Here is an 11892-nt window from a genome sequence, read left to right on the forward strand (position 1 = left end):
GTACAATTATTAGAGTTGCTCTAATATGAATAATTTGCTACAAGATCCTAATAAAAAAAAATAAAAAAATGCAATTTTCAAAAATGTGACGAGAATATACGCCATATTTTCTAAGCCATACAATAGTGTGAACATCGGTTATCAAGGGCGGCGCTCAAAGTTTTGGGCTTGAACGTTGAAAGACTTGAGAAAGCAAGTCTCGTCTCAAAGTCAGCTCTTGTCTAGCACGTTAAAGAATAATAATGACATTCAATACTTGATGGTTCAATTATACGCATGAATGTATGTTAGTATATACTCAAGAATCTCATAAATTTATTTTTAAAGAAAAATGGCTTCCTATTTCTTCTTCTTACACTTTCCCTTGATAACTTTGATCATTTTCTTAGCCCTTTCATCGTCAAATGGCGAAAATGATAAATATATGGCATGTTCATCAGATTTATCTTATTCATGCGGGCATATCCAAAACATTAGGTACCCGTTTTGGGGAGATTTTAGGCCTGAGTTTTGTGGGATCTCGGACTTGAAGCTCAGTTGTCGGGAGGCTTATAATGTCACTATGATATATGGATTTCATAATGGATTGTCAAGATTAAATGTGGCAAGTATTAATACGTCGTCACACACCATGGTTATCAATATTTCCCTAATATTTGACCAGTGTTATACGAATTACACGAGCAATCTAACTTGGGTTTCGATTCTGAAACCAAGCGTTGATTATAGGAACATCAGCATATATTATAATTGTTCCAAATCTAATAGCTGCTCCACATATCTTTCAAAGTCTTGTAAGTGCCCGAAATATGGCTCATCTTATAATTGTTACTTAAACAGCTCGTCAGATATCAGCAGTGGAAGTCATCAGGCGTGCTCTTGTAAGAATAAGGCTACTTTTCCGGTAGTTAAGAGAGAGTTTGATGAGCTGATGATTGAGATGAAGTACAACGCCAACTTCACAGCCTGTTCTAAGTGTGAGGAGTCTGGTGGCAGATGCGGATCATTAAATCAAACTTCAGATCAGTTTGTGTGTTATTGCCGAGATAGACCTCATCAAATCCAGTGCTCTCAATCAGGTCAGTTTCAAAACATCCTGCCACCCTGAATATGTTGTAAGTATGCATTACTGATAAAAATTGGTACTAACCAATCTGCAATAAGAATATCATTGTAATTGTACTGCAATTTTAGAGTCTGAACAATGATCTAAGCCTTTACCAAATTTATATGCTCCCTCTGTTTTTTTATTATTTATTTATTATTATTATTAGCATTAGCATTACACTTGCACATAATTTTAGACAATTTAGTTGACTCGTAGTGGTGGGTTTGAGTGGGGAATTAGTACAGTATGTCTTGCTTTCACACTTGTATACTTGCATATGTTTGCCGTATCCCAAGCCAGGTTATATGATTAATATGAGGACATCAATGAAGTTATACTACTTATACCAGCACTTCCCTTCCCCTTTTTTTTTCATGTTTGTATTCATTTAGCAATACATTATTCATAGCTCAATATAACCACCACATTGACATTCCATTTGCTTTTTTGCAGAGAAGAAAAGGCTGGAAATTGGTATAGGTAATTCAATATTTTCTCCGTATTAGGACAATTCCATTTTTTCTATTTAATACCTTGATAAGAATTTAGCTGCTGGATCCTATAAATTAACTGACATAACCTTACTAACCAATGATCAGGCATTGGAGGAGTTTTACTTGTTCTTGTAATTATATGCATAGCCATCTGGTACCGGAAGAAGAAGTCTGGTCACTCGATTTTCAGAAACCGGAGTACCTCTCTTGACAGTAGTGAATCAGACCTTGAATATGGAAGCAAATTCTATGGTGTGACACTCTTCTCCTATACTCAACTTGTAAAGGCCACTGGAAATTTTGATCAAGCTAACGAACTTGGCAGTGGTGGCTTTGGAACTGTTTATTATGGTAAGCATTAATTTACATCAGTTGTGCCAAACAAAACATCCTTAACTTTTCGTTCATTTCACCAAAGAACTATTGTCTGAATCTATTAGCCCTTGTTTAAACATATATAACATAAAACTTGTTTTTCCTTGTTTGAATTTATTTTTCTTGTAACTCGTGTTTTTAAGGTGAAAAGAACTGGCTCTTAAGTATATACTACAATGAAATTTTTGCATGTAGGGAAGCTAAATGATGGAAGAGAAGTAGCAGTAAAACGCCTTTATGAGAAGAACTACAAAAGATTAGAACAGTTCATGAATGAAATTCAAATACTTACTCGTTTGAGAAACAATAACCTTGTAGTATTCCACGGCTGCACTTCCCATCAAAGCAGGGAACTCCTCCTTGTATACGAGTACGTGGAAAATGGGACAGTAGCTGATCACTTGTACGGTGAAAACACAAAATCAGGATTTCTTCCATGGCCTTTTCGACTGAGAATAGCCATCGAAACAGCCACTGCACTCTCCTACCTCCATGCTACAGACATCATACACCGCGATGTTAAGACAAACAACATTCTCCTAGACAGCAACTTCAGTGTCAAAGTTGCTGATTTCGGACTTTCTAGACTCTTCCCAACTGATAAAACTCATGTGTCAACAGCACCACAGGGGACTCCAGGGTACTTAGACCCGGAGTACCACCAGTGTTATCAGCTGACAAATAAGAGTGATGTTTACAGCTTCGGAGTAGTCCTCATTGAACTAGTATCTTCTCTGCCTGCAATTGATATGGACAGGCATAGACTCGAGATCAACTTGTCTAACTACGCAATGAACAGAATCCAACGCTGTGCATTCGATGAGTTAGTAGACCCACAGCTTGGGTTTGCATCAGATTTCAAGGTTAGAAGGATGACTATTTTGGTAGCAGAGCTCGCGTTCCAGTGTCTGCAGCATGATAAAGAATTCAGGCCTTCGATGGATGAGGTTTTAGAGGCTCTCAAGAAGATTGAAAGCGCGGATTATGAAGCATTGCAGGCAGAAGAAATGGTACATAATGCTGCAGAGGAAGTTGTGAAAATGCATATTGGTAACACACCATTGCCTTCCCCTACAGAAGACGATCATGCAAAGCTGTTAAGCAATCATCAGTTAATTCTGTCTTCGCCGATCTCTGTGATAGATAAATGGATCAGTGGATCTACTATATCAAACAGCAGCAAGTAAATTGTTAGTTTTTTTTTTTTACTCATATTTTATTTTTTTGTGAAAAACTGATCAACTATATCTTGGGTGCAGAAAACTGCTCAAACTAATATGATGGTATAGAAATTGGTGCGCATAATGACATATCGCCTTAACTTTTGCTAAAATGTGGTGAATCTTTGTAGTTTTTGGCGACGAAATCGCAATTTAAGGGAGTCAGAAGAGAAATGATAGGTTTTTGAAGGTCTTTGGATTGGATAGGCAGAGTTAGAGTATAAAGGCTAAGATAGATTTTTATACGTAGTAATGTAGTATATAGAGAATTTTGTCAAGAGCACCACGGTAAGTGTAATTTTTTTAGTAAAATATAGTCATATAAAACACAAATTTTGTCACAAATCACCACGGTAAGGGTAATTTTTTCAGTAAAAAATAGTTATATATAAAAAAAAATAAAAGTGATTCTTTAAAGTATTTTAGCAAAATCTAATATTACCTGTTTATCAGACAATTAAAAAGAAGTTGGAATAACATTTAGGTAAATGTTTTTTTTTTTTTTTTTAAGGAAAAAGGGAATTCGAATTACAAATCATCACAAAGAGTTCAAGGAAGCCGAAATAGCAGCTCCAAAATAAAACCATACAAGTGCAAATGAAATGAACAGTTATGCTAACAATCCACCAAGTTCTATTACATAAGCCCAGAAACAAAGTCAGAAGATCCAAATGCCTAGATGCAGCTTTCCACCATGTCGTTTTCATACGCATTCTTTGCAATCAAAGGGACATTGTTGTGCTTGATAATTTCACCCTCCATGTCAATTGCCAACTGAGCCAGGTTGTGAGCAGTTTCATTGGCTTCTCTACGAACGAATCTAAAATCAAATTTGCAAGAGCCCTTGAGAAGCTCTCCAATATCACTTAGGATAGCTGTCAGCTCATGAGTTCCTTGTTTTCCAATATTTTCCAGAGTGTTTTTGAGAGACTGTGCATCTGTTTCAACCGTCACCTTCCTTAGCTTCTCATTAATTGCAAGTTCCATTCCTCCCTTTATTGCTAAACGCTCGGCTTCTGCTGGGTTTCTGGCTTTGATTTTCCACGATCCACCAGTCATCCAGCATCCATAGAGATCCCTGATAGCAGCACCTGCTCCCGTAGTGTCTTCATTTCTCCAAGCCCCATCCACGTTGAGCTTAGCTGATCCACTTGCAGGCCTATCCCAGTGAATGTTATGAGTGTTTTCTTTCGGCTTCTTGCCTTTGCCCTGGATATCATCAGAAATAGCCACCAAGTCTACCATGAACCTGTTATACATAGTAATTGGGTGCACCATTGCAAGTTGAAACACAACCTGGTTCCTTACTCTCCACATATGCCACATAGCAACAACAAAAATTGTTTTCCAGTTTTCACTAAGTTGCAGATTATATTGAATCCATTCAGCCCAACTTGCATTATAGAAAGTATAACAACAGAAGTTTTTATCCAACCTATTTCCTTTGAGAATACGAGACCACAACACTTTTGAGTTAATGCAATCTCTAAAAATGTGTAAGTGGGTTTCATTATCAAGCTCGCACCTAGTACATATGTTGATGTATAAAGGTTTTGATGATGAGGAACTTAAACTGAAGCAAACTCATCTAATAAAGGTTTTCAAGTGTTTGTTTAGCTTAGGTGAAATTGATCTTGGAGATGAAAGAAGTAGCTGATGCTAGGAAGCCTTGAAGAAGTTCTTTATTCAGAAAGTTATTCAATAAGAAGAAGAGTTCCCTTACAGGAGCTAAGTTCCCTAACAGGAACGTTCCCTAACAGGAATCTGAAGATGAAGGACTAAGTTCTTTGGAGGAACTTAGTAAAACGTGGAGCCCAAGTAATCCTACCAGATCAAGAGCACGGCGCAGCAATAGTTTAGTTAAGATTTTATCTTCTAGATTTATTGTTAAATATGTTAAGTAGGATGTGCATGGAATTTATTAGAAGCGTGACAAGATAGCTTGGCAAATTAATTATTTCCGGAAAATATAAAAGATAGAATTCGAAAAAGATTTTTAACTTAAAAGCTAATTTCCTAAAATCTGTTTGTTAAAAAGATATTATGCTTTTTAACTAATTATTTCTATCTTATTTTCTGAAAAGATTTTCTTCACAAAGATTTACTTAAAACCGTATTTTAGGATAAGTTAAGTTTAACTTATTTATCTTTTTGAAAACCTACTTTCTATACAAGTCTTGCTTGTATAAATAGTAGAGGTCGAATTGAGTTTAGGTTTTGTGAGTTTTATGCGTGAAGAATTACAGAGCTTAAATTGTGTAAGTTTGTCAAGCTTATAAACTTGTCATATTAGTTTCGGGTTTCATGCATAGCTTGCCTATCATATACTAGGTGTTTATTATTTGTATTTGGTTTGAATTAACTGGGTAGTAAGAGGTTTGTTAATTTTGTTTATTGTGTGAGCTTCTGGTGAGAAGGGGAGATTTGTACTTGGGGAGTACGAGTGAGTCTAAGTGTGGGACTTAGACAGAGTAGAACAGGGTAGAACATGGTGCTGTTCTGTAGTGAGTTCTGTTAGGAACTTGAGAGTAGAGTCTTTATTATACTAGGTTGTAACTTGGTGTTTGCCCTATTATAGTGAAGTGTTTGTGTTTGAAATCCCTAAGGAAGGGTCGAGGTTTTACTTCTAGTTGGGCACTAGAAGGTTTCCTCGTAAAATACTGTGTGCTTTACAAGTTCCTGCTTTATTCTGTTTTGTTATGTTTTATTCCGCAAAAATAGTCACTAGGAACTCATCTACAATTCACCCCCCCTCTTATAGAGTTCGTCTCAACTAACAATTGGTATCAGAGCAAGGTTCTCAAGTGTTTGCAGATAACTTTGCTGAGTAAGTTCCTGGAGAGATGAATTACAAGGAGAAACTAGAAGAAGGGTACTCAACCCAACGTCCACCCATGTTCAATGGTAAGTTCTATGCATACTGGAAGAACAGGATGGAGATCTTCATCAAGGCTGAAAATTACCAGGTTTGGCGTGTTATTGAAACTGGTGATTTTGAAATAACTCAAACCAATGACAAACATGAGGTAGTGTCTAAATCCATTTCTGATTATGATAAGGAAGATTATCAAAAACTTGAATTGAATGCTTTAGCTATAAAGTATTTACACTGTGGACTTGGACCTCATGAACATAATCGTATCATGGGGTGTAAGTCTGCAAAACAGATATGGGATTTGCTACAGGTAACTCATGAAGGTACCAATGAGGTAAAACGTTCCAAAATTGATTTATTAATGTCTAGATATGAAAGGTTTGAAATGCAATCTAAGGAAACCATAGAGGAGATGTTTACTAGATTTAATGATATAATTAATGAACTGAACTCCCTTGGCAGACATATTCCTATTGATGAACAGGCTAGGAAAATTCTAAGAAGTCTTCCTCAAGATGAACGATGGAGATCCAAGGTGACTGCCATGCAGGAAGCTAAGGATTTCACAAAGTTCAACATGGAACAATTAGCTGGATCATTGATGACTCATGAACTTCATTTGAGCTCCAACACTGAAAATTCAAGAAATAAGAGTTTGGCACTCAAGGCTCAAGACTGTGAAGAATCAGAAGTTGATGAGGAAGAGATGGCTATGCTAGTCAGGAAGTTTAAGAAAATGATGAACAATAGGAAGTTTGATGGGAACAAAAAGTTTACAAGTTCCAGAAACACAACGTGCTTTAAATGTGGATCAAAAGATCACTTTATCAAAGACTGTCCTGTTCAGGATGGAGAGAAAGGAAAGACTAAAGGCAAGGAGTAATCCAAAGAGTCAAGAGTCTACAAGCCTTACTTCACCAAGGACAATTCAAGAAAGCCATGTTAGCTGCCTGGGGAGATACAGATTCAGAGGAAGAGGAGGACTAACCTTTAGAAGAAACGACTCATCTGTGTTTAATGGCAAAAACTGATGAAGCTGCCAAATTGAAGGAGCCAGAATCTGAGGTATGGTACTCTTACAATAATTTAAAACATCTGTCTAAAGAGAATCTAATAAATGCTGTTCTGGAAATTCAGGAAGATTTAAAGGAATTATATAGATCAAAACAGCAAAGTGATAAAGCTTTAGAAACTTACAAAGAGAACAGTGAGTGGGTTGATAACATGAAGTTTGATATTCAATATAGGTTTTTTAGTCTGTTTGATGATAATAAAAGTTTAAAAGAGACTGTAGAAAACCTGAAACATGATAATATACTTCTAAATGTGGAATTATCTTTACTAAAGCTCAGTGTAGATACTCCTAACTCTGAAGTTCCTCCACTTACGGAATATCCAAATTTTGAAAAATTAAAATATGATTTGGAAGTTCTAAAAACGGATAAAGCACGTCTTGAGGGGGAACTTGAGAGAGTTAGGAAAGGTAAACAGCCAATAGAGTACAGAGTTCCTGACTGGATCACTAAAGCTCAGACCAAGAGAACTGAAGGCTTAGGTTATAAGAAGAAGTTCCAGAAAGAAAAGAAGTATGTTAATTTGCCCAGTAGCATTGTTTGTTATTTCTGTGGCAATACTGGACATAAGCAGGTTAAATGTCCTAAGAAAGAAAAATGCACTCAGAAGAATGTCAAACATGTAGAACAAGTCTGGGTTAAGAAAAATGAATCAACTCCTGTTGAACAGGAACCCAAGGAAACCTGGGTTCCTAACTCTAACGTTTAATTCTTCTTGCAGGTTCCAGTGAGGGGGGACAACACTTGGTACCTCGACAGTGGTTGTTCTAAGCACATGACTGGAGATAAAACTAGATTTCTCTCACTGGATGCCTACTATGGAGGAACCGTGACCTTTGGAGATAACATGAAAGGAGATATAATTGCTATTGGTAAAATAGGAAGGTCACGTTCCCATACTATTGAAAATGTATTCTTAGTCGAGGGTCTCAAACACAACTTGTTAAGTATTTCACAATTTTGTGACAAAGGTAACTCTGTTAGCTTTACTTCTAATAAATGCAGAATCATCCACAATGACACTGGGAACATTATTTTAGAAGGAACTCGAAAAGGGAACACATATGTTGTGGATCTCAATGAGGTTCCTAATAGCAGTTTAACATGTCTTAGTGTTATTGAGGATGATCCTCTTCTATGGCACAAAAGATTTTGCCATGCAAGCTTTTCTTTACTTGATAAATTAAGATCTAAGAACTTAGTAGAAGGACTTCCTTGCATTAAGTTTTTATATGACAAAGTGTGTGAAGCTTGTGTTAAAGGAAAACAGACTCGAATTTCCTTCAAGTCCAAAAAGATGGTAAGTACCAAAAGGCCTTTGGAACTCATTCATATGGATCTCTGTGGTCCAATGAGAATCCAAAGCAGAAGTGGTAAGAAATATGTAATGGTTATTGTTGATGATTTTTCTAGGTTTACTTGGGTTTTCTTTCTGGTAAGCAAGGATGAAACGTTTGATGAGTTTGTTGCTTTTGTGAAGAAAGAACAGAGAAGAACAGGAAATAACTTGATACATCTAAGATCAGATCATGGAACAGAATTTGAAAATTCCAAATTTGATGAATTCTGTAATGAGTATGGTATGGATCACAACTTCTCTGCCCCAAGAACTCCACAACAAAATGGAGTGGTGGAACGCAAGAATAGGAGTCTTGAAGACATGGCAAGAACAATGCTGATATCTAGCAGACTGCCTAGGAACTGTTATATACTCAATAAAGTATCTGTTAGAGCCATCACTAACAAAACTCCTTATGAACTTATGAAAGGGAGAAAACCTAATATTTCTTACTTTAGATCTTTTGGTTGTAAATGTTTTGTCCATAATAATGGCAAGAGGAACTTGGGAAAGTTTGATGAACGAAGTGATGAGGCTGTATTCCTAGGATATGCTTCAAATAGTAAAGCCTACAGAGTCTATAATAAAAGGACTATGTGTGTTGAGGAGTCTGTACATATTATATTTGATGAAACTGAACAATTGATTGATGTACAGGATTGTGATGATGATTTTGAGATTGGACTTGTGCGCAAGCAAAATCCAGATGAGGAACCAGCATCACTGCAGAAGCAGCAAGTGGAAACTGCTGAAGTAACGAACCCTGAAGCAAATGCTGAACCAGAATTGGAGAATGCACCAGGAATTCCACATCAAGAACCAAACAAAAATCATAATGAAGAACATCAAGTGGAAACTCCTGAGGAAGTTCAACCTGAGATCCAGAATGAAGTTCCTACAAAAGAACCAGTCAATAATAATGAAGAAAGATTGTATCCAATCAAAGATTTCACTCCAAGGCCCTGGAAACATCAGAAATCTCATCCAGTAGATGCAATCATGAGTGATATAACCCAAGGAACTCAAACCAGATCTCAGCTTAGAAACTTCTGTGCATTCAATGCATTCCTCTCTTCTATGGAACCTAAAAATTATGTTGAGGCTTTAACTGACGCTGACTGGATTAATGCTATGCAGGCTGAACTAAATGAATTTGAAAGAAATAAAGTTTGGCATCTGGAACCTAGACCAAAAGACAAGAAGTCAATTGGACTAAAATGGGTGTTCAGAAACAAACTAGATGAACATGGTATTATTGTCAGGAACAAAGCAAGACTAGTTGTACAGGGTTTCAATCAGCAAGAAGGAATAGACTATGAAGAAACATTTGCTCCAGTAGCCAGGTTAGAAGCTATTCGTTTACTTATTGCTTTTGCTGCTTACATGGGATTTAGGCTGTACCAGATGGATGTAAAATGTGCATTCTTAAATGGATATTTAAATGAAGAAGTCTATGTGGAACAGCCTCCTAGATTTGAAAATCCAGAGTTCCCAAACCATGTCTATAAGCTTGACAAGGCTCTATATGGGCTTAAGCAAGCTCCTAGAGCATGGTATGAAAGGTTATCAAAGTTCCTCTTGGCTAATGAATTTAAACGTGGTAAAATTGATAAAACTTTGTTTTTAAAGTCAAATGGAACTGATATCCTAGTTGTACAAATCTATGTTGATGATATTTTATTTGGTGCAACTAATGAGTCTTTATGCAAGTACTTTGCTGACCTTATGAGTGGAGAATTTGAAATGAGCATGACTGGAGAATTAAATTTCTTTCTTGGTTTACAAATTAAGCAAACTGAAGAGGGAATTATGATTCATCAGCAAAAATATATTAAGGAACTGATCAAGAAATACAAGTTGGAAAATGCCAAAACCAACAATACTCCAATGGGAATTGCTACTAGATTGGATGAAGATCCATCTGGAACTTGTATAGATCAATCTATGTATCGAGGTATGATAGGCTCACTACTTTACTTAACTGCAAGTAGACCTGACATATCTTTTAGTGTAGGTTTGTGTGCCAGGTTCCAAGCAAATCCAAAGGAGTCTCACCTTACAGCAGTAAAAAGAATCCTTAGATACTTGAAAGGAACTGATGATTTGAGTCTCTTCTATCCTAGAAGTGATTATTTTGATTTGAATAGTTTTACTGACGCTGACTATGCAGGTGATTTGGTGAATAGGAAAAGCACTTCAAGTATGGTACAATTTTTAGGACCCTGTTTAGTTTCTTGGGGTTCCAAGAAGCAAAACACAGTTGCTTTATCAACAGCTGAAGCTGAGTATGTGGCAGCAGCTGCTTGCTGTTCACAAGTTCTATGGATAAAACAACAGGTTAGAGTCTTTTGGTATTACTTTTAAATGTGTACCTATTTACTGTGATAACACAAGTGCTATATGTATTTCTAAAGATCCAGTTCAACACTCTAAGGTAAAACATATCCACATTAGGCATCACTTTTTAAAAGATAATGTGGAGCAAGGGAATATCAAGTTAGAATTTTGCCAAACTGAATATCAAATTGCAGATATTCTAACCAAGCCCTTGAACAGAGAAAGATTTGAGAAATTGAGACTGGAACTTGGGATGATCAAGCTGAAGTACTAGCCTCTGAAGTTCCAAGATATGGCAGAGTCAAAAATAATGTAAATAAAGGAAAAAGAGCATTTATCACAACTTTGGTGTGATAAACATAGCTGAAGTGTCACCGTTGTTAATTACTGAAGGTAAGTTCATTAAAACACTCAATTAATTTTGCTAGTAGTAATGTACAGTGTATATGTGTAGAAAGCGTGTTCCAATTGCGTATTTGTGAATAGTGACAGTGCTTTGAAAGTTAAATGAATTTGGAAACAAAATTATTTTTGGTAAATACATCTTGCGTGTTTTGATTTTGGAAAATTAATTGAATTTGTTCAATTAATGACTGCTCAGTAAACCCATTAACTTCCTTACACCGCTTCATTAATTATAAAAGCCACCCACAACCACTTTTCATCACTTCGCTGTCAAAAACATTTACTCCACTGTAAAAATCCTTCTACACTATTCTACATCACTGAAGAAGAAAACCATGGCCATAATCACCTCACTAAGCTCATCTGAAAATTCCCAAAACAACCAAACCTCTGAACAAGAGGAAGTTTCGTCACTTCCGATTGCCTCAAACTCCGAAACCCAAATCATAAATCCACCTTCTTCAACCATGCAAAACCCTAACCCCGAACAAATGGAAAACATCACCAAGTCAGTTCTTGAAAAATTGAGAGAATGGAAGGCAAAGAAGGGTCAAGAAAAGTCTTTGGAGGATCACATTGAGGAAGTTGAGGAGTTCGCTCGTAATTTGGAAGAGGAAGATTCGGAAAAAGAAAAATCAGAGGAGGAGGAAGAAATTGATCAAGCTG

At 36.4% G+C, this 11892-nt stretch overlaps 1 protein-coding gene across 1 annotated transcript; it reads left to right on the forward strand.

The window, feature by feature from the left end:
- The first annotated feature begins 305 nt into the window (after window positions 1-305).
- LOC145589999 (LEAF RUST 10 DISEASE-RESISTANCE LOCUS RECEPTOR-LIKE PROTEIN KINASE-like 1.1) lies at window positions 306-3253 on the forward strand. Its single transcript, XM_081646726.1, has 4 exons — window positions 306-1079; window positions 1562-1588; window positions 1708-1953; window positions 2173-3253. The coding sequence occupies exons 1-4, from the start codon at window positions 332-334 to the stop codon at window positions 3162-3164; spliced, it is 2013 nt and encodes a 670-aa protein (XP_081502852.1). The 5' UTR covers window positions 306-331; the 3' UTR covers window positions 3165-3253.
- Window positions 3254-11892: the final 8639 nt, after the last annotated feature.

Source organism: Chenopodium album, chromosome 17 (genome assembly GCF_948465745.1).
Source record: "Chenopodium album chromosome 17, dcCheAlbu1.1, whole genome shotgun sequence".
Taxonomy (NCBI): Eukaryota; Viridiplantae; Streptophyta; class Magnoliopsida; order Caryophyllales; family Amaranthaceae; genus Chenopodium; species Chenopodium album.